Source organism: Lampetra fluviatilis, chromosome 1 (genome assembly GCF_964198595.1).
Source record: "Lampetra fluviatilis chromosome 1, kcLamFluv1.1, whole genome shotgun sequence".
NCBI classification, from domain to species: Eukaryota; Metazoa; Chordata; class Hyperoartia; order Petromyzontiformes; family Petromyzontidae; genus Lampetra; species Lampetra fluviatilis.
Window position 1 is genome coordinate 13,712,090 of NC_136275.1, and position 27,792 is coordinate 13,739,881.

A 27,792-nucleotide genomic window follows, 5' to 3' on the forward strand; every position below is an offset into this window, starting at 1 on the left:
CCAGTCGTAGGGTCTGAGTCCAGAAAATGCTAGTAAAATGTTGCATACAGTTGGCAGGCTGCAATTTTTGTAAAATCCGAAGTGCCATGAGAATGAAGGAAGCAACATTCAAATGAAACATTGGAGTCTTCGTGAGATCGCAACGCTATGTGTTCTGCCTCACGGCAGGTGTCTTGCCTCACGGCAGATGTGGGGCGTGTGTACACAGGAATTTCCTGTTTTTGATGCTAAGTTTGGTCACGTGACCAGGAAGTTGCGATTTAAGATTCCCGCTCAACCACGTGGGCGTTGGCCATTACACACATAATTCAAGATGGCGGCACACATCGCGTTCCAGTGAAGCCAGCCATAATTGTCCATTGTGGGACTTTAAGAAGCATTGTCTGTAAGTTCGTTTATGTTCTCATAATATTGACAATGCTGTTATAATGTTAGAATGACCGTTATAATGATGTAAATGTCTTTATAATGCTGTTCAATTGTTATGATAAATACCAGGCCTAGTTAACAACGAAGCCTGCAACTTTCCTTATTGTGAATGTTACTTGTAATTTCATAAGTCGAGTCAAACTTGTACCCAAGTAACTTCATTGCGATCTGGAAAGCAAGGATGACGAAATGTCTCATTCATAGTGCAGTGTTATGTGTAGTACTGTACATCTGGGGTGCAGTGTGATGATAACACGGTGTGCTTTTATGTAACACAGCAGCTTATGCTCTTGTATAGCTATTCAGTGGTAATGTAGGGGCCTGGCCCATCCAGGATCTATTGTTTAGAAACATGTTATCTAAGAATGTTATGATGCTGTGGTGTTCATTCATTGTGTTGGTGTTTCCGGGTATTAACAGATGCTGTATCTGTGCTGTTTTCTTACCAGTTTTACCTCGTTAAATTCAATAAATGACGTTTGGAGTCGGACGTTCATCCTGGCTCTGAGGGTTTATTGGATGCGAGGTTAACTACTCAGCTAGCGGTACAACGCAGCGCACAGCGAGGCCGAGACACTATGGGAGTGGCAGTGGTTGCTAGGGATTACATCATTACTCTCACTGCACCAGCCAATCAGTTGCTTGGAAAACAACCTCCATGAAACATGGCCCCCATGCCATAATTGCTCCATGCACTTCAGCTGGTCGGTGGCTGAGGTAAGCATATTCACGTTATTAATGTTGATTATATCCATCATTAATGCAAATATTCACATTATTAATATAGTTACGTAAATTATATTATATTATTAATTATCGGTTGACTTCTTTTGAACGATTTTGATAATTGATGTACGAGTGTTGCTGACCTCACGTAGGAAGAGTTGGATATAGATAGAGTACAACAGGAAAGTTAAGGAAATGGTTATTGTAACAGTGGGTGTTCTTCTGGGAGGCTGCGTGGATTTCTTGGCTGGAAACCTGATACGGAACTCGTTGCCTGTCTAACCTGGAGCCAAGGGTGGTACCTGACCGTGGTACAAATCAAGTTCAACATAACTTATCTTACGAGTTTTGACAAGACTAGGATCGTTAAATTACACAACCACACCCGGCCATCAATCACCTCGACACTACACCGCCCTGGCTCCTCCCCCCATCACACACGCTAGGGTCCCCTTGTCACCTACCACAGAGATGTTTAATGCGTAGAGGACGTCAAAGGGCAGCGCGGCGATGAGGTCCACGAAGAACCACGTGCTGACGTAGTGGAGGCAGACGGAGCGCCCGTCGTACACCACCTGGCCCGAGCGGCTCACGTAAGTGGTTCGGAAGTTGAGCATGATGTCTGCGGACGAGGAGAAGGGAGTGGTTTCAGGGGAGCAGGCGAAGCGGTGTGGGGGTCGAGGTAGTTGATGGCCAGGAGTCGTGACAGGGATTTGGGGAGGGGAGGGTGAGACATGAGGGACATACAGAGACACAGTAGTACCAGACCATGACCATCCATATACGAGACTTCCAAAAAATTATGTCTACCTGAAATCTTAATCCACTTTGCTCTAAATGCCCTCTTAGTTATGCTGCAGTGTGGAACAAGAAAAAAGGCTGTGCAAACGTACACTGACCTTATCCAGTAGAAGGTTTCAATTGAGCTTAGTAGCAGTACAGTTTTTGTAAAAAATAAAGTTTAAACACAATTTGTAAAAGTAAGATAATTTAAGTGACAAACCCGTATGAACTTGCACACTTCTGTGGTGCTTATAGCACTGCCTCGCCACCAGAGGTTGGCCACCGAGTCCATAGGAGCTCGTCCCCGTAATACTTTTGGTTGTAAAATGGAAAGTGGAACGATGGACAAATTATCTTTCAATAACACATCAGTGTAATGAGTATTTGAAATATATTACAATGCAGCCATCCACCAATGGGAGTATCTAGCGAGCAATCAGAATCAACCAATGGTTAGATTTCATTAAAAGTTTTTTGTCCATTCACCAGGTCTTCTTTCGTATGGATTAATAGCAGCAGATTAAAGATGTTATTTTAGATTTGTCATCCACTGAATTACTATACTCTTTGGTTCTTTCGGTAAAGTCACGTAGGTAGAAATCAAATAAAATAAATCACGACGTTTCGATCGCAACACAAGCAATCTCCATCAGGTGGAACAACCACAGCAAGAAAAATGCTGAAGTAGGCGAGAGAGCTGCCGTGGCAAGAGGTTATATAGGTAAGAAAGGGGGAGGCAAGGGGGGACAGAGAGGGGGGGTGTGGGGCAGGGGAAGGGGGGCTGCATAAGCGCTAGGGGGAGAAAAATTGAGGCGGGGGGGGGGGGAGAAGTGGGCGGGGCTAGAAGTGGGAGAGAGGGGGGGGGGTTGTGGGGCAGGGGAAGGGGGGCTGCGTGAGCGCTAGGGGGAGAAGAGGCGAGACTGGGGGGGGAAGTGGGCGAGGCTAGAAGTGGGAGAGAGAGGGGGGGGCAGTTAAAGGGGGGCTGCGTGAGCGCTATGGGGAGAAGAAGTGAGGCTGGTGGGGGGGGGGGGGAAGTGGGCGGGGCTAGAAGTGGGAAACTAAGTGTGGGACACGGGGGGGAAAGTAACTCGGAAAAATCTACTAGTAAACGGCAGGTAGGATAGAAACAACCACAACCAGTTAAGGCTTTACCTGGTTAATAACATCCTTCCTAATTTGTATCCATCTTCTCGGTTGAAGTTATGTCTGTTTATATATCTGGATGGCTTCATGAACAAACCTTTGATAGTTGCCCGAAGGTTTGCAGAGTACCTTGGTCTCAGAAAAAACAATATCATGCGAGCCCACAGCATTATAACAATGGTCAGCCACGGCAGAGGTATTGGTTCTGCCATGTTTCAGATCTGCCTTGTGTTCGCGGACATGGTCCGAGACATGTCGTTTCGTTTCCCCGATGTAACTGCTGCCGCAGGTACAACTAGGTTTGTAAATTCCAGAATATTGCATCTCAGGAATGACATCCTTCACAGATGGGATTAGAACACGGATTTTGTGTACTGTATTGAATCGGACCTGGATCTTGTGTTTGTTTAAGATTTTGGAAATATTTTTGGAAACACCTGCTATGTATGGTAAAGTGATGGTTTTGATTTGCTTCTCAGATTGTTTCTCCATGGTTGGAGAAACAGCTTTGCGAATAATGCGGTCCGAGTACCCATTAATCTTGAGGGCTTGGTGTACATGTTCCAGTTCACTGGCTAGGTGGTGTTGGTCGGAAATGCAGTGCGCCCTATGGTGTAGTGTTTTGATGAGGGAATTCTTTTGTGCCGGATAGTGGTTAGGAATCAGGTTTTAGATAGGAATCTGTGTGGGTGGCTTTCCTATAGAGTGTCCCAACGAGCCGTCAGGTCTCTTCTAAAACAAAACATTCAGGAATGATAGCTTACCATCCTGTATGAGGTTAACAACAACCTTGCAAGTAGGAAAACAAACATTTCTGCAGATTATTCTGGTGTATTTTATCCTTGTGTAGTGAACGACTTCCGAGACACAATGTGTAGAGGGCTTCTTATTTATTTCTCACACTTCAGGCAAATCACTGGGCGACATGTAGAATTGTAAATTACGGCGGGAGACCACTTGACGGGTAGCACACTTTATTAACACTTGTCTTGCCACAATAACACGTGTGGTCACTACAGCTCACGCTACACGTTCCACCCGACACGTGTGGTTACTACAGCTCACGCTACATGTTCCACCCGGCTACACACACACAGGCATTCCAGCCCCGTAGCATCCGGGGGAACCTACAGAGCCACCCCAGCCGGGGTATGGGTCACGACCACTGGGTCCCGCGGCCCGGCCCTCACACGGACGTCCGGCCCCGGGTCCCAAGGTCCTGCCTCTGAGCCACACAGGGTCCCGGTCCTTACAAGGACAGCGGGACTAGGTGTCTCAGGGCCCTATCTCTTCCTCCTCCGTCTTCCGTCTTCACTGGTCACCAACTCCTCGAGCGCCCGCGCACCGCCTTATATAGCCCTCCGCTCCCGAGGAGACGGAGCCTATGCGGACCGCGATGTGAGCACCCACCCTAGTCGACCAATCACCACGCGCTGCCACACGATCCCTTTTTCCAGCTTGTGTCAGCGCACACAACCAATCACCATGCGCTGCCACACGATCTATCACTGTCAGCGCGCGTCACCACTACACAGCCAATCACCACGCGCTGCCCCACGATCCCTACTGCCAGCGCGTATCACCCCTACATATATGTACGTGGCTACGCATAGCTGACCCATCTACACAGCCCCATCGTCGGCGTCTAACTATATAGCTGGCTGACTAATATAGCAATGACAACATTCGGAGCCGTCCCAGAGAATCGGCCATGTGGCCAGAAGATGAAGAGAGAGTTGATGGCGAAGACAGCGACAGCAGCTAAGGCCCGGGACCTCACGACAGCCCCGAACCTTCGGTCACATATCCCTTATATACTTCCCGGCGTGGGCAGGCCCCACTTCCGGCCACGCCTCCTTCTAGAACCTTCGTGCAGGTTCCCGGAACTTCCTGACTGACCCTGCCTTTTACCTTTAACCCAGGTACGCCCCCCTTCTAGTTGGTTATTATATAACGCACCCATACTCGTGATTACCCCTCCTGGTCAGCAGATGGCACCATGTCATGACTTTTAACCAGGATAACAAACAAACATTTTGCAATAAAGCTATGGTGGTATAATGATAAATCCTGTCTTTTGCCCTTTCTCTGCACTAAATGCCCAGGGGTATGCATCTGTCTGTCCTGCACGAGTAAATCCTGTTATTTCTTCTGTTGATGTGGACTCAAAGGAAACACAAGCACGCTTGTGAAAGCAGCAGCAGCAACGGCCCCGAGCTAAACTCCAGCAGACGCTCACGATAAAATGTGATCCACACGAGAGAGCAAAGAGTTCCAACAGAAACTGACTCAGATTCACACAGCCCCTACCCTGATTTGCTGGTTTAAAAGTTTGATCCCTCACCATCACCACAGTTAAGCCATGATTAATCAACTGCTACATATGTGCCTTCCCCTGGCCGTCGCCATTGAATCACGGTCCTGTGATACAACAAGCCACCCAGTAAAAGGGTTGATCCTATCACTCCATCTATGCGGTCGTCGTCCTGTCAGACGAATTCCCTCCCTTGGCTGCCACTCCATTTCGTATTTCCACCCCTTCAACCTTTACCCCTTGTCACGACGCATCCTACCCAAATCCCATTTAGCTTTAACAGTCAAAATTATATCGTTAACCTGCGTACGTTCTCTAATCCGTGTACTCATTGTCTCTCATTGCAAGCTATGCGTAACTCCACGCCTATTTCCATGTGTCCGATCCATATGGCATTGGAGGCTGTAGGCATTCATTGAAATAGTTATTCTTGAGCCACGGTTGTATGTTGTTTTTTTATCAACAAGTTCAGCTTTCCAAAACGCATTCCAATCTACTCTCGTCTGCATCTGGATATTAATCCAAACCGAAAAAGAGCCCTTTCCTTCGCCAATAAAATCCTGCTTTTAACCCCAGCACTAATTTATGCAATTATCTCGGCAAACGAGTGGGAGTATCACACAAGCCCTCCTGCTCGCTAGACTCTTATTATGCAATCAATTCCCATTGGATTGGTGTTTTTTAATGTATCAATCTTAATAATGTTCGATCCACCACCGGATTCTACACGTAGCCCTCCCTGCACCACGGACACACATGAGCGAATAAGAGATGTTGGTTGCATCATTATCGTGCTCGTGTGTGTCATAACTTACTGTGAATTAATGTTTTTCCTAAATTATCATCATGTATGTATGTGTCAACTTCTTTCGCACTGTACACAGCCAACCGCGCTCATTGGAGGTGCAGGGGAAGGACAAACTAAACATAAAATGCAGTTCGAAAGAAATTCGTTGTCAATATATATCATTTTTAAGTGCATGGCTCCAGTAGCTTCCTAATATCAGAAGAAAACATGCGATGCAGTGACCGTCTTTGTGCATCATCATCAGACGCATGATCAATCCACTGCTTGATGAATGCCTCCTCAAGTCGTCACTATCTCTCACAGTGCTGTGATATTTTTGGTTAATGTCTTTAGGTTGTACTGCATTTAGTTTGGCATGATACCAAATGCTTTGCTCCACAGGTCATTGTTATGTCCTGCTCAAATGAAAAATTTGGTGCTCATCCTTTTCCAGCCCTGAACCAGTGGTGGAAATTCCTCGGTCCTACAGTTGGGGCGAGTCTATCCATAGGACAGCCACTCTTGACTTTGTCCACAATGTGGTCCTCATCTCATCATCCCCAGGAGGGATGATGTGCCAAGTCAAGCCCCAACTTGGACTTGAACTCGCAAACTTTTGAATACAAGTACGCAGTGGCGGCTCCTGCAAAATCTCTCAGGGGGGGCAAATGTCTGGATGATTGATAAGGATAAGGTCCACCCATGCAATGGATAAATTAACAGCTTAAGCATGTAAAGGCAACTTCACTTCTTTAATATTAATGAAAAATAAAGTGACTCTTACAATACACCTTGTTTGTTTCTATACTCGCTATTAATATACAATCCACTCAAGTTTCTTTTATTAAAGATTCCACTAGGTGGCGACAAATTATATTGTTGGATGAAACGTGCTTACGTATGATGACGTAAGCACGTTAGGGCGAGCCCTCCCGGAAGCCATAGAGAATGCATTGCAGTGCCCCCGTTCGAAAAAAAACATTTTTGAATGTAAGTCTATGGGGCCACTCGGGGCGATTCTCAGCCGGAGTGAAATTGCCCAAAAAGAGGCGGTACTCCACAGAACGTGACATGACGCTGATTGGACTATATCCAGAGGCACAGTGACGGCTAGCGTGACTCTGTGGTTGAATGACATTGGTGGTGCGTCGCCCAATCGCCCTAATGAAGAAACCGCCCCTGCAAGTACGGTAATTCGCTCTTCTGTTTAGCCGCCTAGTTAGTTGCCGTTGACTCATACAAATTCATATCGGACAGCTCAGGGTATTCATCATCCCAATCGGGGGACCTACAACCAAACTCTTCGCCTGGATGAATGTAATGTACACGGTAAGGGTTCCAGCTTCAGCAACTACATGACACATTGCAAATTAGTAAGAGCTCCCTAACTTGTTCACCTGGTTCCTACATGTCACTGGAGCCTGCTACAGCCACAAGGAACCAACAAGGTATCACCTCCCCCGCCCCCCCCTTCCCCACGGCCACAGTTTTTGCTGAGAGGCAAATATACCCGTAGCCTCGGCAGAAGTCATAATTGCAGTGTGAGGTGGGAGTGCTGACGTACACTTCTACACTTCTTTCTGTGCCCAGGAGACCATCTAACCAACAGCAGCCGCAGTCTGCTGTGTTGACATTACACGTGGGTGTGCCGAGTGTCAAAGTGTCAACTTCAAAAATGTTAAAAACATTATTCACCTCCCTGTGCACCCTCCTTGGTTGCCAATTCAGGGCAGCCATGCTGTTTTTACTGTTTGGCTCTTATCATTCCTCATGCTCACGTTAATCCGTTACATGCAAATTACAATTTACAGACTGAGGAACGATGAATCTCACACACGCGTTTTGATACATGTATCGTGAGCACAAAGAGTGATATTAATCCAAGAATGTATGCACTATTCGTAAATATGACGCCGGTAAATGAGTAAGATGCTCCTGTTATTTTCCCAGGTGCGAAGTCAGTGCATGCGTGCATTCACTATTTTGCCAAACACATGTCAACGCCCCAAAAACTCTGGCTGGCAGTCGGCAGGAGATTCCCTGCAATGTGGGCACCCTGCCGAACATAAGCAATGCAACGCAGTTCAACCACATGTCCCTCTACCCAGCGCCGCACTGAGATTCAAAAACAAAACCTTTTTGAAAAATTATAAATTTACAGTAAAATGCAGCAGCACTTACATTTAAATATAAATTTACGTATGTCCGGCATGTAACAATAATTCAGGGTTATGATTTAATACAATAATTGATTCTCTTTTGACAATTTTTTGCCGCGTCTTAAATTTCTGTCTCGTTTGTAAATATTTTCTGTTAGGCTAGATGTAACTTGAGCATATATATTTTGTATATGATTTGCAGAAACAGTAAAATAAAGATGTTAACTATTTTATTTAATATGGCATTTGCTTAAATGTGTCAGCAACCCAAAATGCCTCATGTCACATCTCATCTCAATCATTCCAAACTCCCTGCTGTAATTTCGTCAAATGGACCCAGTGGCAGATTTCATTTTGTAGCACAAATAAAATGCAACACCGGCCTGCCAATTGGCATTCATCTGCCAGCTATCGGACATTGTTAGTGTGATTTTTTCCAATTAAGTAATTTGCAAACAATTGTGGCCAATGATGCCAGTTACGCATGGCCAACTCTTTTTGAATAACGTCGCATCATCTTTCATGTCCGCTGTGAAGCAGACGGGGTGTTATTTCAACGATAAATTTCCACACGTACGATTTCAAGCATGTATTGTGAGTTGCAGGAATCGATTTTAATCGGTGAATGATTTAATGACTCATTGCACGCCTGATAAGTTGCATTCCTGGCAAATCACAGCAGCAGTGGCAATTCGATTCTAAACCTCCCATTGTTTTAGATGTTAAGTTTCAATTTCATTTTTGTAACTAAGTGAGAACTCAAGAGACCAGGATTGAGTTGCATTTGCAAGAGTGACCGGGGTTATAAAAATGATCAAAGCAAAACAAAGAAAACAAAGTACAGCAATAGAAATCAAATTACACATGTGAGAATTATGTTTGAAACGTTTGTGTATAGTTTTTCATATGTATATATCGATACTCTTAGGTTGTTTCGGTAAAGTCACGTAGGTAAAAAATAAAATAAAAAAATTAGTAAAAGTAATAATAGAAATAAAATAAAATAATAAATCACGACGTTTCAGAGGCAACACAAGTCTCCGTCATCAGGTGGGACCGTCACAGCTAGATTTGCTGTATCAAGTGAGGCAGAGATTCCAAGATACAAGTTCTTAAATACAAGTTAAGGAGGGAGGAGGGAGGGAGGGGCTTATCTGAATGTGGTAGCCAATGAATGGAACGTATTGGGAGGGGGGGCGGGGCTAAACCCTCTGGCTACCATCAAAGGTTTGTACACGAAGCCATCCAGATTTACAAACACAGACATAATTTCAACCGTGATGATGGGTACAAACTGAGTAATCATTGGAAAGATGTTATTAACCATGCAAAAAGATTTAACTACACATTTTTTGGACCATCTTATTTGACAGGCACTTTTACTTTACCGAGTGTTAACATCCCAAGCGTTTAACAGTACTCTTCTTTTTGTATTTCATTGTCAACCAACACTGGGTAAAACAACATGGGCATTTTCGTTCTCTTCTAGCATGTGCACCAACAGGTCCAACAGTTCCACATTCACTCTCTTTTAGCCCCCCCCCCCCTCCCAATACATTCCATTCATTGGCTACCACATTCAGATAAGCCCCTCCCTCCTCCCCCCTTAACTTGTATCTAAAAACTTGTATCTTGGAATCTCTGCCTCACTTGATACAGCAAATCTAGCTGTGACGGTCCCACCTGATGACAAACTTGTGTTGCCTCCGAAACGTCGTGATTTATTATTTTATTTTATTTCTGTTATTACTTTTAGTAATTTTTTAATTTTATTTTTTACTTACGTGACTTTACCAAAAAAAAACTAAGAGTATGAATCCTTGCAGTCACAAAAGCTTAAAATCTAGAATATATATAGAGTTTGTACGAACTGTATCAAGGTGGCCATAAAGAGTTGTGGACAAGACAGAATGTCTCCGTTGACTCGCACCAATTAATATATTTCGAGTGACAGTGATAATCACCAGTAATGTCCTTCCTGACATTTTGTAGAGTCTTGATGACAGACTGCAGATCGGTTTTCATAACATTCCGACTCCACATGCACATTTTGCCCAGCTTTGGTGCATAAACCTAGCATGAGCAGTTTTCTTACACATGACTTGTAGAAACAGTTTTTTTATTCAGATAAAAAAAATCGTGCAGTATTTAAAATGTTTGTTAGCAAAACAAACATCATTCCAAAAAGTTTGCTAAACAAATGAGTATATGTCAGAGTTATATAATTGTCACACACATCCGCGTGTGTATATACCTCAGGGCAGTTATTGAAGGCTAACAAAGCAGGTACGGGTGCATTTGGCAAATTTAATTTCATAAAGAGCGACATACAGATGGCCTTAACAAGCATGATCGATTTTAAAGATAATTTTTTGGCAGGGTTCCCTGCATTGGAATCTTCGCTCAATCCCATCGAAGACAACGAGAAATGCCCACGCACAAAACGGACGCGGAACCGTTCTGCTGTACTCGCTTCTCGTGGCCATCTCACAGCCATTGTAACTGCGCCAAATTAACATGCGTACGATCCACCAATCCTGCGTCCAAGACAGCCGTAAATGTAATGACAATAATGTCCTGCATTTATGTAGGAAACCTTCACTGAGTTGCTACGCTATTTAGGAGGGTCCTGTATCGAGATGCCTGGCCAATGCCGTTAGCACTGTCGAGCGGCCTGCATACGTTTCTCAATGTTGTCAAGGTACAAATCTGACCCTTTCTCTCTACAATAAACATGGCATTTGTTAGCCATGAGGAGGGCAGTTCTCTACCGCTCACATCACAGCCAAAGGCCGTGCATGGCAGCTACCTTATACATGTATAGAGACACGCAAAGAGGTCTCTGCGCTGTTGCGCCAGTCACGCTGAGCCCCGGGAGCGTCCATTGGAGGACTGACGGACACGTGACCGGGAGCGGGGAGCTCCGGTCTAGATACAGGAGGGGGCGTGGCCGAGGGCGACGCGAGGCGGCGGCCAGGGAATAAAAGGGGGAGTGGAGGGGATTCGGGGCTCGTTTTGGGGATCAACTGAAGAGGACTTTCGCTCTTCGCTGCCCGCTCTTCATTCGTCGTGTAGGTTTAGCTGGGAATTGTGGGTCAGGTAGCATGTGTGCTACAGACCCGTTCGCTAGCTAACTCACACACACATAGTGAACAGTCTAGGACAGTATAGACACACTTAACAATAGAATCTAGTGATCAGCGAGTTGTTTATTAAATGCGTTTGTGATGCCGCCGCCACGAAGCCGTTCGGCAGGCGTCCCATCCCCGACCTCGCCACCACCAAGCAACGGAGCCAACCCCTCGTCCCCCTCACCTCACCTCACATGAACACACCCGCACGCATTCCCCCCCCCATAGAGCTGGGAGGGGAGGACACCTGATCGACCGGTTTTTATCCGAGAAACCCTTATCGGGATTAACTCTCACGGTTTCCGGCGATCATGGAATTGGATGACCTCCCCCGACGCTACGTTGCACCGCGGCGCTGCGACCGGCCTTAATATGGTGTGGCCGCGGCGAAGGGCATTCGGCCACCACGGTTGAAACGCATCCCCCACACACACCCCCCCCCCCCACGCGTCGACGAGGCCAGCAGGGGAAGGATGGGGACAGCATGAGTAGCAGGACCGCAGGGGCTCTTGCGCATAGTCACGGAAGGTTAGGATGGTTGCGCTTGAGCGCGCAGGCACAATTGTTGGGGTGGGTAAATGATTGAGCTGAAGGTATGAATAATCGGGAGGGCGGACGCACGCGGGGAGCCGTGCACAAATTCCCACGGCGCACCTTTGTAATAGACGCCGCCGCATAATCTGCAATAACAAAGGCATGCGTGAGAAAGGAATTAACTTGCGGCACATCCGATTAGCATAGCGAAGGCGCACGGTACGTGGGAAGGGGGTAGGGGCCCGAGTCCGGGAATTAGGATAAAAAGGAGCGTAGCAAGGTAGGGGCTCTCTCTCATCACTTCTCTTCAAGAGGCACGCGTTCAAGTCGGCTCCCAGCTCTGCCCTCCGGACGTCCGCGTGACGTGTCCCGACAGCATAGAGGAAAAGCCACAGGACGCCGAATACTTCTAACAGTGAGTAAGAAGGTGAATTAGAATCATAGCAGATAAATCGGGAATAGGTATAAAGGTATCAGCGTAGGCCAGCCTCGTCGACTCACTGATTTAACATCTAGTTCCAGGTAGCGAACAATAAATCATTAATAGCTGATCGCGGCCTGTGATCTCGTTGAGAGGTGTGAACGTGTGTGGTACTGTGTACACAGTGGTTCGTTACGTGAGTGAGCGCTGCGCGGAGCTGCGCGTGTGGGTGCACGTGTGTTCACTACATGTATGATACAGGTGTGCGATCACAACGGGGGGTATTCAGTGGTGACTGAGTTCCGCGGGGAGCTGTGTGAGTGAGTGCGCGTACGTTCGCTGCGTGTCGGATACGGGTGCGCATAGGTAACGTGGTTATTCGACGTAGAGGCGAGTGCCGCACAGGGCTGTAGACGGGCGCACGCTCGCAGCGTGCGAGAGAAGTACATAGCGGTGTAAAGAGGGGGAGTATGGCGTTTGATTGATGATGCCGTGCGCACGTATGCTTGCAGCGTGGGAGCGCTGCGTGAAGCCGTATGGGTAGGGGCGTCGCGTTCGAAGGCCGGCAAAACCCTAGCGGGTATTAGGGAGGTGGGGTAACATAAACGGAATAGGGGATGATGGCGGGGGGGAACCCGGGGGCCAACGGCCCCCACATATTGGTGTCAGAAACGGGACGATCCCCCGCGCCCCCAAGGGAGAGAGGCCCCCCGACCCAGGTTAAAGTAAAAGGCACATTTACGGGCAAAGGGATTCCATCATGGAAATCGTTTGCCCGCAGCATCAAGGGGGCTAAAAAGATTAATGGATGGTCAGATGCGGAGGCGTTGCAGCAGTTAGAGCTACATTTAGATGGGCGGGCAGCTGATTTTGTGGAAGCTTTGCCCGCAAGGGCACAAACTCAGTGGGAAGAATTAATCTGCGAACTCGAACGACGCTTCGGCGGAGGAGGCACAGGTGGCCTTAGAGGCATGCCGCCGCCAACCCGGCGAAGATCTGCGAGATTACGCCGAGGACGTACGCATGTTGACCCAGCTCGCGTACCCGGAGTACGAGTCAAAAATAATTGAGGGCCTCGCCGCCGGGAAGGTCCAGCGATATTTGGCACGCACCCCGTGGTGGCAGCCAAATGTAGACGTTGCATGCCTCTCCTTTAACACCCTCATTGAGCGCGCGCGCAAATGCGAGAAACTCTCGGGTGAGCGCGCGCAGCCTCGAGGGAGGGGACGAGAGTGCGCCGTAGCGAGCCTACTCTCCGACGAGGAGGAAGAGCCCGCCATCGCAGTAAGGGGACGGGCAAGGGAGCCCCAGAGACCCAGCGAGACCACCCCGGGGTGGGTAGCCGGGTTACAGACCGGCATGGGAGATATTGCTGGCCGGGTAGACCAAATGGACGGTAAGGTAACCCACGTAGGTGACAATATGACCAAACTGCAATCCTCCGTTGAGACCATCCGATCCGAGATGGGGGAACTAGACTCCACAGTAGGAGGGCTAACTGGAAGGATAGCCCGACTAGAAGCAGAGTATGAGCAGCAGCGCACTGGGGGAGGAGGGAGTGGGAAGAGAGCCCACTACGGAGCCGCCACCCCTCCCCGGGCGTGTTATGTGTGCGATCAGCGAGGGCATCTCAGGAGGGACTGTCCTCAGGTCGCCCGAGCTAGACAAGAGCTAAGGTCAAACACTAAGGCCCCCCTAGAGAGGGGACCACCGGGGGGTGAACTCGACGTAGCCCCGACACAAACAAGCTGTAGTGATAATGGCGAGCGAGTGATCTCCACACAGGTTCCAGCAACAACGCCCACGGAAACGGTGACTCCTGGCGACTGGCTGCGGGAGCTGGTGGCGGGGATCACGGGGGCCACGTCGCTGGTGGAAGGGGAGGTAAACGGAGTGCGTACCCGAATCCTGCTGGACACGGGGGCGGTGGCCTCGCTCGTGAGTGCAGCGCACTGCAGCGCGATCGGGGTCGACGTGCGTCACCTGCAGGCCCCGGACCGCGCGCTGCACACGGCGAGCGGAGCCGGAATGGGGTTGCTGGGGAGAGCAACCCTAGAGGTCCGCATAGGCAGTCAGGTGTGCACCCAGGAGTTCTACGTGTCGAGTGCGTTGTGTCACGAGTGTATCGCAGGTACCGACCTCTTAGAACAGCTGGGACTCAACGTGCAACCCCGCCAGCGGTGCGCCACCATGGAGAGCAACGGCGAGCGGATACCATTCCTGGGACGAGAACCAACGTGCCCCCGCTTTGCACCTGTGGCCGCTATCCTGGCGACGGCAGTCACCATCGGCCCGCTCACCGAGATGCTGGTGCCGGTGGCAACGTCCCCCACCGACCCCGCGCTCCGACCATCAGGGGAGGTAATGCTAACTCCTCACCCGGAGTTGGCAAAACGGTATGGGGTCGTGGGATCCACCACGTTGGTAAACGCAGATGGGGACCGATTGTTTATGCGGATGTTTAACCCCCACAGCACCCCAGCGATACTACGACGGCGCACCCCGATAGCTACCGTACACCCCCTGCATGCACGCCACTCTGACGACTCGGTGTTCGCACTCTGGGCTGAGGACCCCGGTCGTCCTGAGGGTGACCAGGACCTGGCCTGGCGAGTCGGCCCGACTCCCCGAGCCGAGGTCGTTCCCCTGCTCGACGCGTTACATGTACCATGGGCGGATTTACCTAAGGGAGAGGCCGATCGGCTGCGCGAGTTACTGCGGGAGTATGCCGACGTATTCAGTGAACACGACTTGGACGTGGGTCGGACCGACCTTGTTAAGCACCAAATTGACACCGGTGCAGCCCGACCCATCAAACTCCCTGCATACCGAGTGGGCGCACCCGAATGCACCCAGATCAAAGAGGCAATTGGGGACATGCTTCGCGATAAGATAATTCAGCCCTCGGCGAGCCCCTGGTCAGCCCCGGTGGTTCTAGTAACGAAAAAGGATGGGTCAACCCGGTTCTGCGTTGATTACCGTAAACTGAACGCAGTCACGCTCGGCGACGCCTTCCCCATACCCCGCATCGACGACACTTTTGACAGCCTCGCCGGAGCGCGATATTTTTCCACCCTCGATCTCGCGTCCGGGTACTGGCAGGTGGAGATGGCGGAGGAGGATCGGTCGAAAACCGCATTCACCACCCCAATGGGGCTATTCGAGTTTCGAGTACTCCCGTTCGGACTCACCAATGCGCCCGCGACGTTCTAGCGGCTGATGGAGTTGGTGATGCGGGGCTTGCAATGGGAACAGTGCCTGATTTACCTGGACGATGTGATAGTGTTCAGTAGATCTTTGTCTGAGCATTGGTCCAGGCTACGAGAGGTGTTCCAGCGACTGCGAGCGGCTCATCTCAAGCTCAAGCCACGTAAGTGTTACTTCGCACAACGCGAGGTGGGGTACCTCGGACATCGCGTCAGCGAGGCAGGCGTGCGCACCGATCCGGAGAAGGTATGCGCCGTAGTGGAGTGGCCACGGCCAAGGAATCTGACGGAGATCAGATAATTTTTGGGGCTCGCCACCTATTATCGTCGATTTGTAAAGGGATTCAGCGAGATTGCACGCCCTCTCACCCAACTCACCTCCCCTAAGCACCCCTATCAGTGGACGGGGGCCTGCCAGACGGCCTTCACCACTCTCAAAGATCACCTTACCCATGCCCCCACCCTCGCTTTCCCCGATTTTACCACCGATTTTATTTTGGACACCGACGCCTGCAGCAGCGGACTGGGAGCGGTGTTGTCACAGGTACAGGATGGGACGGAACGAGTCATCGCGTACGCCAGCCGGACCTTGAGTGGGGCCGAGCTGAACTATTGCGTGACCCGCCAAGAGTTGTACGCCGTGATTTTCGCATGCAAACAGTTCCGGCCGTATTTGTACGGCAGGAGATGTCGCGTACGCACTGACCATTATGCTCTGCAGTTCCTTCTTACATTCAAGGAGCCGCGGGGGCAGATGGCCCGGTGGTTGGCGCAGTTGCAGGAGTACAACCTGCAAATCGAGTATCGGGCTAGCCGGACGCATGCCAACGCGGACGCCTTGTCGAGGCGACCCACGGTGGACGCCGAGACAAGGGCGGAGGAGGCCTGCCCGTGCTTCACGGGGGGACGCTGCCGGCAGGCAACGGACCCCCGAGAGGCCGCGGCCACTGACCCCGCCCCCAGCGAGAGAGAGTGCAGTATGCGCCACAGAGACCCTCACAGGTGGCACCGAGGATCCCGTCGACCGCCCGGCAAGCGCGGGACCCGCGGCTCGGGACCCGATCGGACGGATCCAGGAGGACGTCGGCTGCGCCTTCCCGGGCCTAAACGACGAGCAGCTGAGACAGACCCAGCAGCGAGATCCGGATCTGGCGGCAGTGGAGGCGGCACTGCCGGAGGAAAAGAGCGCCCTACCAGGACCCTGGAGCGGTTTGTATGCCCGGTTGTGTGTGCAGAACGGAGTGGTACGGGAGTTAACCGAGGCCGGCCAGCCGGGGTGCATCTGTGTTCGTGCCCAGGTGCGGCCCCAGCTGCTACGGCTGGTGCATGACCACCCACTCGGGGGCCACGATGGGGAACGACGCACGCGAGAGACCCTGCGTTGCCAGTATCTCTGGCCCAAATTGGCACAAGACGTGGCGGCCTGGGTACAGGGCTGCCGTGCCTGTCAGCAGTGCGGGCCGAAACCGGCACGATACCAGGTACCCCTTAAGGCCGTTCCGCGTCAGCCGCACGAATCAGCTGGTCAGGATCGACCTACAGGGGCCATTCCCGCGATCCCATCGAGGCAACCGGTATATCCTGGTCGCAGTAGAGTATTTCACCCGCTACCCTGTGGCAGTGGCCATCCCTGATAAAACGGCCTTGGTGGTGGCCCGGGCATTTGTGGAACATTACGTACTGAAGCACGGGATCCCAGAACGAGTCCTCACCGACCAGGGTAGCGAGTTCGAGGCCGAGCTGTTCCAGGCACTGTGCCGAGAATTCGGAATCCAGAAGGACCGAACCACAGCGTACCACCCCCAAGCGAACGGTATGGTAGAGCGCATGAATCAGACCCTAGCGGGGAAACTCAAACGTATGGCGGCCGCAAATCAACGGGATTGGGACGAACACCTCCCCTACGCCCTTTTCGCCTACGCCACCACCGTACACACGTCGACGGGACAAACCCCGTTTTTAATTATGTTCGGCCGTGAGTCTCGTTTACCCGCAGATCTGCTATTCGGCGTCCCTTCCCCCCAGCCGGAGGAGGGAAGCCGCCCCGTGGAACACCTGTTGGAGACCCTGCGAGAAGCCCGAGGCCGAGCATACCCGCAAGGGGAAGCCGCGCATCGGCGGCAGGAACAGGGCACCCGACCCCGCATGGAACCCCCCTTATTCCTGACAGGCGCTAAGGTGTGGCTACACACCCCTCGCGTCGGGGCCGGGCAGGTGGGGAAACTGACGACCTACTGGCGGGGACCCTGGACCGTGGTGCGACAGATCTCCCCCTGGACGGTACTAATTTATGGCGGGGAGAGGGATCGAGAGACGGTGGTCAACGTCCGCCGCTTAAAACCGTGGAAAGCGGCCCCGGCGAAAGAGAACCCCGTCACCCGAAGGCCCCGAAATCCCGGAGTACCCGCACCCCTCGTGTTGGGGGGCCTCGCACCCTACATGGGCCCCGCCGGGCCCCCGAGACGCCCCGATCCAGTCAGGAGACGACGCGGACGACGGCCCCTAAACCCTTCCGCTGCGGAGTTTGTGCCCCAGCCCACAGGTGCCGGAGGACGGGGAGAGCCGCTGGAGTGGAGGAGGAGGCCGCCGCAGGAGCTACAGAGGACGGAGCCACCCACCCTGAGGCCAGCCACCAGGTCCGGACGGATCCCCCGGACCCCGCAACGTTTCCTCATGGGCGCGGCCCAAGCGAGGTGCTCCAGTCAACCCGGGACGGGGACTGGTACCTCAGGGGCTATGTGATGCCGCCGCCACGAAGCCGTTCGGCAGGCGTCCCATCCCCGACCTCGCTACCACCAAGCAACGGAGCCAACCCCTCGTCCCCCTCACCTCACCTCACATGAACACACCCGCACGCATTCCCCCCCCATAGAGCTGGGAGGGGAGGACACCTGATCGACCGGTTTTTATCCGAGAAACCCTTATCGGGATTAACTCTCACGGTTTCCGGCGATCAGGGAATTGGATGACCTCCCCCAACGCTACGTTGCACCACGGCGCTGCGACCGGCCTTAATATGGTGTGGCCGCGGCGAAGGGCATTCGGCCACCACGGTTGAAACGCATCCCCCACACACACCCCCCCCCCCCACGCGTCGACGAGGCCAGCAGGGGAAGGACGGGACAGCATGAGTAGCAGGACCGCAGGGGCTCTTGCGCATAGTCACGGAAGGTTAGGATGGTTGCGCTTGAGCGCGCAGGCACAATTGTTGGGGTGGGTAAATGATTGAGCTGAAGTTATGAATAATCGGGAGGGCGGACGCACGCGGGGAGCCGTGCACAAATTCCCACGGCGCACCTTTGTAATAGGCGCCGCCGCATAATCTGCAATAACAAAGGCATGCGTGAGAAAGGAATTAACTCGCGGCACATCCGATTAGCATAGCGAAGGCGCACGGTACGTGGGAAGGGGGTAGGGGCCCGAGTCCGGGAATTAGGATAAAAAGGAGCGTAGCAAGGTAGGGGCTCTCTCTCATCACTTCTCTTCAAGAGGCACGCGTTCAAGTCGGCTCCCAGCTCTGCCCTCCGGACGTCCGCGTGACGTGTCCCGTCAGCATAGAGGAAAAGCCACAGGACGCCGAATACTTCTAACAGTGAGTAAGAAGGTGAATTAGAATCATAGCAGATAAATCGGGAATAGGTATAAAGGTATCAGCGTAGGCCAGCCTCGTCGACTCACTGATTTAACATCTAGTTCCAGGTAGCGGACAATAAATCATTAATAGCTGATCGCGGCCTGTGATCTCGTTGAGAGGTGTGAACGTGTGTGGTACTGTGTACACAGTGGTTCGCCACGTGAGTGAGTGCTGCGCGGAGCTGCGCGTGTGGGTGCACGTGTGTTCACTACGTGTATGATACAGGTGTGCGATCACAACGGGGGGTATTCAGTGGTGAGTGAGTGCCGCGGGGAGCTGTGTGCGTGAGTGCGCGTACGTTCGCTGCGTGTCGGATACGGGTGCGCATTGGTATCGTGGTTATTCGACGTAGAGGCGAGTGCCGCACAGGGCTGTAGACGGGCGCACGCTCGCAGCGTGCGAGAGCTGTACGTAGCGGTGTAAAGAGGGGGAGTATGGCGTTTGATTGATGATGCCGTGCGCACGTATGCTTGCAGCGTGGGAGCGCTGCGTGAAGCCGTATGGGTAGGGGCGTCGCGTTCGAAGGCCGGCGAAACCCTAGCGGGTATTAGGGAGGTGGGGTAACATAAACGGAATAGGGGATGATGGCGGGGGGGAACCCGGGGGCCAACGGCCCCCACACGTTGCCTCCGCTAAATAGTGTGTGCGCCTCAGTAATTACACACTACACATGTGGTGCAGTTAAGGGAAGCCCCAGTGCTATTAATTCATTGCCTTTCTGAATTATTTAAGCAGGGGGGATTTTAATACTGCAGTGCATGGTTAACTTAGCCACTGTTAAGAGACTGTGTGAGCTTGTAAATAATTTCTCTGGGATAAAATCTCACTGACGGCTGAAGTGAAGCATTACAATAGCATCTGGTAAATCAGCAGGATTAGTTAATCAAGACTCACAGATGAGACCCAGAAGGTGAAAATCAGGTCCCGCATTTAGCTCTCTAAATTAATTCAGTTGAAACTTGATTTTAAGTTTTCGTGACTGCAGGAATTACTCTTTGGTTATTTTGGTAAAGTCAGTTCCTGAAGAAGCTCGCAGCACCTGGAGTAAAACATTGGACATCGTACCAAACGATATGTATATTTACATAACAAACTAGGTTGTTGGGGGGCGCCCCCCAACAACATGGCCTGCGGCGGCGGGCCCAAACAGCCACAGCCTGCGGCGGCCCTGATCATCCACAGCGTGCGGCGGCCCCCAACAGACTGGTCAAGTAAATCCTTACAATCCATACGCACAGCGTGCGGTGGGCATTCATCCAGCAGTGGATTTTTAGCACAAAAAAAATGCAGTACTAATGTAATGGACAGAGCACGGCTCTGCCTCAGGGCAGCTGTGGAGAGAGCGCGGCTCTCCATCAGGGTAGCAGCGGACTGAGCACGGCTCTGCCTCAGGGCAACAGTAGAGAGAGCGCGTCTGGCTCCCTCACTGCAGCAGTGGAGACAGCGCAGCTCTCCCTCAAGCCAGCAGTGGAGAGCAGGGGGGTTCCCTCAGGGCAGCAGGACAGAGCACGGTTCTGCCTCACTCTCACACACCTGTCTGTTGTTCGCGGTCACGTGACGCACTTCAACCAATCGGGGGGCGTACATGTTTGGGAGGGGCTCACCTCTGCTTGGCTGCTTACTTGCGGTCACGTGACGCACTTCAACCAATCCGTGCCGTGTTAATCACAGGCACAGAATGAAATAAATAATGACATATCTGGGCTATTATATATTGGGATTATATAAATATACATATGTCGATAGGACTGATAGGTGGATAGGCTCAATCGTATCATATTTTTTTGTTGAGAAAAATAACGGAGGTCCTCATAGTTAATGATTAATTCTTTCTGAATGCGCTCAACAACGGATTCTGGGTTATAGAAAACATAGCACCGAGACGTTTTGTTGAATTATGTGTGCAACATAAATGTACACTTATGAGTTATTATACAATCATCAAGATGGGATTGACTCCCTTCGAAGTCATAGCTTGATGCATTTTTTCAGTGGATCACCAAAACCATGAACAGTCACACAGTGCTCAGGTTGACCTGTGTCATCGTAATCCGTGTTTTCTCAAAAAATGTCAGAGATACACTGTAGGCTTGGCTAAAGGTCAGCAACTATCGCACTCAATTGTAAAAAAAGGTTTTTTACCCTTTTATCTAGTACAAAAACTGACACCTTTATACAAGGGATCATGTTTGCAATAACCACAACACAAGCAGCCAAAATGCAAACAAAAATAAACAACTCTGATAATGATATGCACTGTCCTTGAAGTTGATTGGTCCACACCCGAGACAGCTTTTCTTAGAGCCTAGTCTCCGATGGAGACTGTTTCTTTTTGTTTGCATTTTGACTGCTTGTGTTGTAGTTATTGCAAACATGATCCCTTGTATAAAGGCGTCAGTTTTTGTACCAGATAAAAGGGTAAACCCCTATTACTATATTTTGCTACTGGTAAAGGAGGTCTCAGTGTAAAAAAAGGCTTTGGCTTGCTTCGATATACGCCAGTGCTGTCTGTGTGCATCCAGCAGCCATATCCTTATTAACATCCGAATCGCCAAATGTGCCACTTTGTTCCCCTCTGATTCTCAGGATCACACATGATGGTCAACATCTTCCGAAGCAACGCTCAATGCGTCGCTGTGAATGACACCCAGATATAACTATTTGGATACTTTTGGTGTGACTGAAGAGTTAAATACATTTTTTTGGTTTTTATGTTCATTCAAAGGGTCATGGATATCCGAGCAGTACCGACTCTACCCCAGTATTAATTACTTTTTTTAAAATTAAAAACCTAAATTCAAACAATCATAAAACAGAATTACAATTTAACATTCACCCGGCGCACTAAAACACTTGCTGTTGTATGCGGAGAGACGAACGGAGGTCTATTATTACCGGTTAATGTATCATAGACGTTGCAGAGCCAATTAAAGATTACAATTAAACATAATCCACAGGCAATCTGCGTTGATGTGTGCGAGCCTCAAATTGTGGGTTAATAAATTCAGATGAGCAGTGCCTATGTTTCAGATTGTCACTGCAAGTGCGCACACTGAATGCTGGTTTCGACAAGAGCTTTTCTGTTCTCCACCGAAGCATTTTCTAATCAGGAAGCCTGCCGCCTCGAAACAACTCTCTCAGGAAAACTCTGGAAAAAACACTGCGTAATAAACGCACCTATTAATGCCGCAGTGCAAGAGCCGGCATGAAGTCAAAGGTGGCATTTTGTTCGCAGAAAATTACACGATGTCCAGCTCAGCTCATTGTGTCCTACCCTCAGGCCATATCAGCATTTTATGCGCAAATAATCCCATTACTTGGTAAGGCACTTACAAAAAAACATAATTACATCGACCACAGTGACCATTAACAATTTGTTGATTATGCCTACGTTTTGCAGCTGACTGCGGCTTTTAAAATAGCGATGAAGGTTTTTTTGTGTGATGATCAATATAAAGACCAATACCGGATCGTCAAACAGACCATGTCGCGATGTCAGCAAGTCTTGGAGAAATGAACTCCCACAGCAAAGCAATGCCAACATGCCCGTGATATTTTTCTAGCATGAGAATAACTTCACTCTTCTTTCTGCGAGTGAGTTTGTCAGTCACAGCACTAACGTGATTTGTTTTCATCGTACAGTTGGGCGAGGGATCATTCTGATTAGAAGAAACAAGGGACCTTCTACGGTATAAAAAAACTTACTTTTGACCTCGGCGAAATAAAACTATGATTTTGGTGCGGGGGGGGGGTAGCCATTTTCTAGGTTATCAATAAATATATTCCTTCAATACACACAGGTGGGGAGACGTATAGTAAGTGAAAAAGCAACCTCTTTGTGTGTCGGCATAGATCTCAAGGTGTGCTGTAGAACGCAAATTGCGACCAACACTACGCTTAAAGGTTTTCACGGTTGTGCTGTGCAGAAATACTGTTTTTTCGGCTCATACTCGCGTGTTGTTCGATGGGATGTCCGACGTTTTGCTCGGCGTGCTGGGGGCTTCTTGAGGAACCGAAATTAGAAGCCCTCAGCACATGGTGCAAAACGTTGTGGTGAATAGGCGGTATGATCCGAAAACAAGTCGAAGAGCTGTACGTTTATTAAGTTGTAATACTATTTATATGTGCTACATAAGAGAGCCCCTTCGAATGCTCATGTCCTGCCCATGTTTTTTCATGCAACATCCATGTGCAGTGGTTCATTCCGTTACTGTCACGTCCACATAAGCCTGCCTGAGGACAAGTGTCCTCGTGTGTAGCCTCGGGTTGTGGAAGCCCAGTACCGGAGTGTGCGTCACAACTTTCTTGGGAACATTCTTGTTGAAGCTCTCTCATGGGGGAGAAAGATGTACGTTAAGAGCCAACGCTGCCTAACATAAAGGTTCATATTCTTAGGTTTTTTCGGTAAAGTCACGTAGGTAAAACATCAAAATTAATAAAAATAAAATAAAAAATCACGACGTTTCGGAGGCAACACAAGTCTCCGTCATCAGGTGGGACCGTCACAGCCGGATTAGCTGCATCAAGTGAGGCAAAGATTCAAGATGTAATCCCTTAAAAGCAAGTTGAGGGGGGGAGGAAGGGGGGAGCTCATCAGAATGTGGTAGCCAATGAATGGAACGTATCGGGAGGGAGGGGGGCGGTGCTCAAAGACGGCACGGAGTGCCACGTACAACGCATCGGGAGGGGGAGGGGGGCGGGGCCAAAAGGATGGACGACGGGTTGGACGCGGTTTCTGCTGCACACGCCAACGCATTGGACAGAGAGGGGGGAGGGAGGCCTGAAACACATGATAGAAAAAGAACGCAAATGCCCATGTTTATACCAATGAAGAGAGTACTGTTAAACACTGGGGATGTTAACACTCGGTAAAGTAAAGTAAAATAGTGCCTGTCAGATAAGATGGTCCAAAAAAGTGTAATTAAGTCTTTTTTGCGTGGTTGATAACATCTTTCCAATGATTACTAAGTTTGTACCCATCATCACGGTTGAAATTATGTCTGTGTTTGTATATTTGTATGGCTTCCTGTACAAACCTTTGATGGTAGCCGGGAGGTTTGCAGAGAACCTTGGTCTCGGAAAAGACAATTTCATGAGAGCCCACCGAGTTGTAGCAATGATCGGCAACGGCCGAAGAATCAGTTCTGCCGTGTTTCAGATCTGACTTGTGCTCGCGGACACGATCAGAAACATGACGTTTCGTTTCTCCAATGTAGCAATCACCACAAATGCAACTCAATTTGTAGACTCCAGGATACTGTAAGTCAGGAACGACATCCTTCACAGATGGAATCAGATCACGGATTTTATGCACTGTACTGAATCGGACTTGGATCTTATGTTTGTTTAGAATTTTGGAGATCTTTTTGGTCACGCCAGCTATGTATGGTAACGTGATAGTTTTGGTCGGAGTTTCATGTGGCTGTTTCTGTGTGGTGGGAGAGACAGCTTGGCAGATAGTACGGTCAGAGTATCCGTTCATCCTGAGGGCCCGATGTACATGTCTTAATTCACCGGTCAGGTGGTGTTGGTCAGAAATGCCATGGGCTCTGTGGTATAGCGTTTTGAAAGCTTCAAATCTAGAATTAACATAAAGGTGTTGCTCACAACTTAGGTCACATTCGTAAGATCAGGTTATTATGTTCCAGTGTTCTTTTTCAAATATAATTGTTTATATATCTTTTCCCATTATATTATACTGTGGAAATGCAGCCCGTGGTGTAATGGTTAAGCACAACAGACTTGCACTCCACAGGGTTGCCATATCGTTCTCCTGGCGTGGCAATTGAAACAACGGGCAAGATTTTTTAAATCCACTGCCTCTGTTCACCTTGGAGTATAAAAGGGTGTACCACACCGTTGGTCTGTTGGCAGGTCGAGTGTAGTGGTGTAAATTGAGGGTTCATCGAGCTCGACATAAATGGTTGGCCAGTGTGGAAGAGTAGGACAAATACTCTCTAGAGGAGCTGTCTAGAGCTTCCACTGGTTGAAGGCCTTTCTGTCAGCCGTGGTGCTAGTGTAGTGGATTCAACTGAGTCGTAGACATACTTCTTGGAGGCAACACATTTAATAACACCAACACCTGAGGACGGCTGCTTGCGTTGTGGTCGAAATGTCATGAGAATTGTATTTTATTATGTTTAATTTTTATTATTGTATTATTTCCCTTCTACGTGACTTTACCGAAAGAACCAAGAAGATAACACCAACACATTAACACAAAGGGGTCACTGCCCCTTTACCAGATAACCTATGGTGGTGGACCACCAGGCTAACTACGTTCATTACTGGGAGTAGCTACAACGGACAGGACCCTGTTGGTGACTTCTTCTTCGACGTAGGATGTAGATCGTAGATCTTCAGATGACGACAACAACGCTGAACCCCGGTTCCTATATGGACCCCGGTTTATATGCTCCCGGGTTGTGGCTGGCCCCGCCCTTGGCCACGACCACCTTCGAGAAACCTCTTGTCTTTTTTCGACCCTTCCCGTAGGATCTCACCCTGACACATGACCACCCCCTAGCCCCCACCTGGGGCCCTTGTGTAGATCTTACTTATATACAGGTTAAGGGGGGGGGAGCCAGGATGGGTCGTGGGGGGGGGCTAAGTTAAGCCGCCTTTTGTTATGCTGCAGGGGATTAGGAGGACGGATGAGCGGATGGGCGGAGAGAAGCGTGCCGTGGTTGAAAAAATTACACACATGAACACGGTTGTAAAACGTAGGCAGTATTTAAGCTGACAAACTGGTTGCCTTGCAATATACTACAGTAAACCGTAAGGCTGCTAAAGTTTAACTTGGTTTAACTTGGTTAAAAAAGGGGCTAATCAAGCTGGGAATAGAAAACAACTGGAAGAAATTGAAATGGCTGTACAATTATAAGGCAGCTAAAGTTTTACTTGGTTGATGACATCTTTCCAATGATTGCTTAATTTAAAACCATCCTCTCGGTTGAAGTTGTGTCTATGTTTGTATATCTGGATGGCTTCATGGAAAAATCTTTGGTAGTATCCGGGAGGTTTGCAGAGTACTTTGGTATCGGAGAAAATAATATCATGAGAACCCGCTGTGTTGAAACAATGATCAGCTACGGCCGAAGAATTCGTTCTACCGTGTTTCAAATCTGATTTGTGCTCGCGAATTCGGTCAGAAATATGTCGTTTTGTCTCCCCGATATAGCAGTCACCGCAGGTACAACTCAATTGTAAGTCAGGAATAACATACTTTATGGATGGGATCAGATCACGGATTTTGTGTACTGTATTGAATCGGACCTGGATCTTGTACAGTAATTTTGCTGTGACGGTTCCACCTGAAGATGGAAGCTTCTGTTGCCTCCGAAACGTCGTGATTTAACTTATTTATTTTCTTTTTTACCTACGTGACTTTACCAAAAAAACAAAGAGTATGGACCCTTGCAGTCACGAAAACTTCAAATCTAGAATTAGATCTTACTTGTCACGTGCCTTCCAGGGTCAACCAGAGTGTCATGGCCAGGGGTAACCTCATCCCATGGCTGACACTCTCACACTCCCTCCTGTAGGAGTCGGCACTGCACGCCACGCGTGGTGCCACTGCCCTATCCCAGCACTCACCGAGCCCCCTCTAGGGCTGGTACTACACCCACCTACGGGGTCTCCGCAATGACAATGCATCGCACGCCATGCCTCGCGAAAGCCGGCATTACACAGTGACATTCACGATGTCGCTACATACGTGATGTCCGTAATGTGAGAACATTGCACGCCGTGTCTGTCTAGGTCCGGCACCACACAGTGACATCCGCAAAAAAAATGTCATGGCAGCATTTTTACTGGCTTACAATGTTTGAATTGATCCTTTTCGAGTATTTGAGCTGGAGTGTATGGAAGCACTCCACAACTCGATTACCACTGAAATCCCCATACAAAATTCAACACATTCGTGAATAACAAAAACCATATAGGTAGACCAACAGTTCCCTTGATATGAATATCATCGACTGGCATCACCTTTCAGGTTAGGTGTCTCATGTGTGTGATGATATCTGCACAATCCACTATATATCCCCTGCGCGACATCATTTGGATTTATGTTGCCCGTCTCAGTTCGGGACATCTCTTGGGTCACTGACCGATGATGAAGAGGATCTCGCCAGCGATGTCGCTGAGTGTGGTGCTGCGCGACGTGGCGGGCTGCTCGTCCAAGCCGGCAAAGCAAACGTTGTAGGGCACCGTGACGGCCACGTAGAAGGTGGCAAGAAGGATGAGCCAGTCCCAGCCGGCCTTGAATGTGCCGTAGTGCAGCAGGATGAAGCGCGAGCGCTGCGCCGCCGCCACCTTGTACTCGGGCAGCGCTGCCTTCTCACCAAACACGTTCTGGGAAAGGAGAGCGCGGGGGCCGTCGGCGATCGGACAATGTCGACGGCAAAGTCTTTAGGTGCGGGCAAAATTGAGTGCGGCACCTGTCCCTGCGCCGTGCTTGTTTTTTGGCAGAGGCGAGAGCTGAGGTTCGGCAGCCAGAGCACAGTTGCCCAGTCGTACAG

The 27,792-nt window shown here is 49.9% G+C and overlaps 1 protein-coding gene across 1 annotated transcript in view; it reads right to left on the reverse strand.

Annotated features, from left to right (window-relative positions):
- The window catches only part of LOC144936520 (voltage-gated delayed rectifier potassium channel KCNH8-like), a 62,173-nt gene that overhangs the window by 2,003 nt on the left and 32,378 nt on the right, over positions 1-27,792 (reverse strand). Inside the window, exons 4-5 of the mRNA XM_078863687.1 lie at positions 27,382-27,625; positions 1,620-1,777 (exon numbers count right to left, since the gene is read on the reverse strand). Of these exons, the coding sequence (XP_078719813.1) occupies positions 1,620-1,777; positions 27,382-27,625 (402 nt within the window). The remainder of the gene's footprint in view (positions 1-1,619; positions 1,778-27,381; positions 27,626-27,792) is intronic.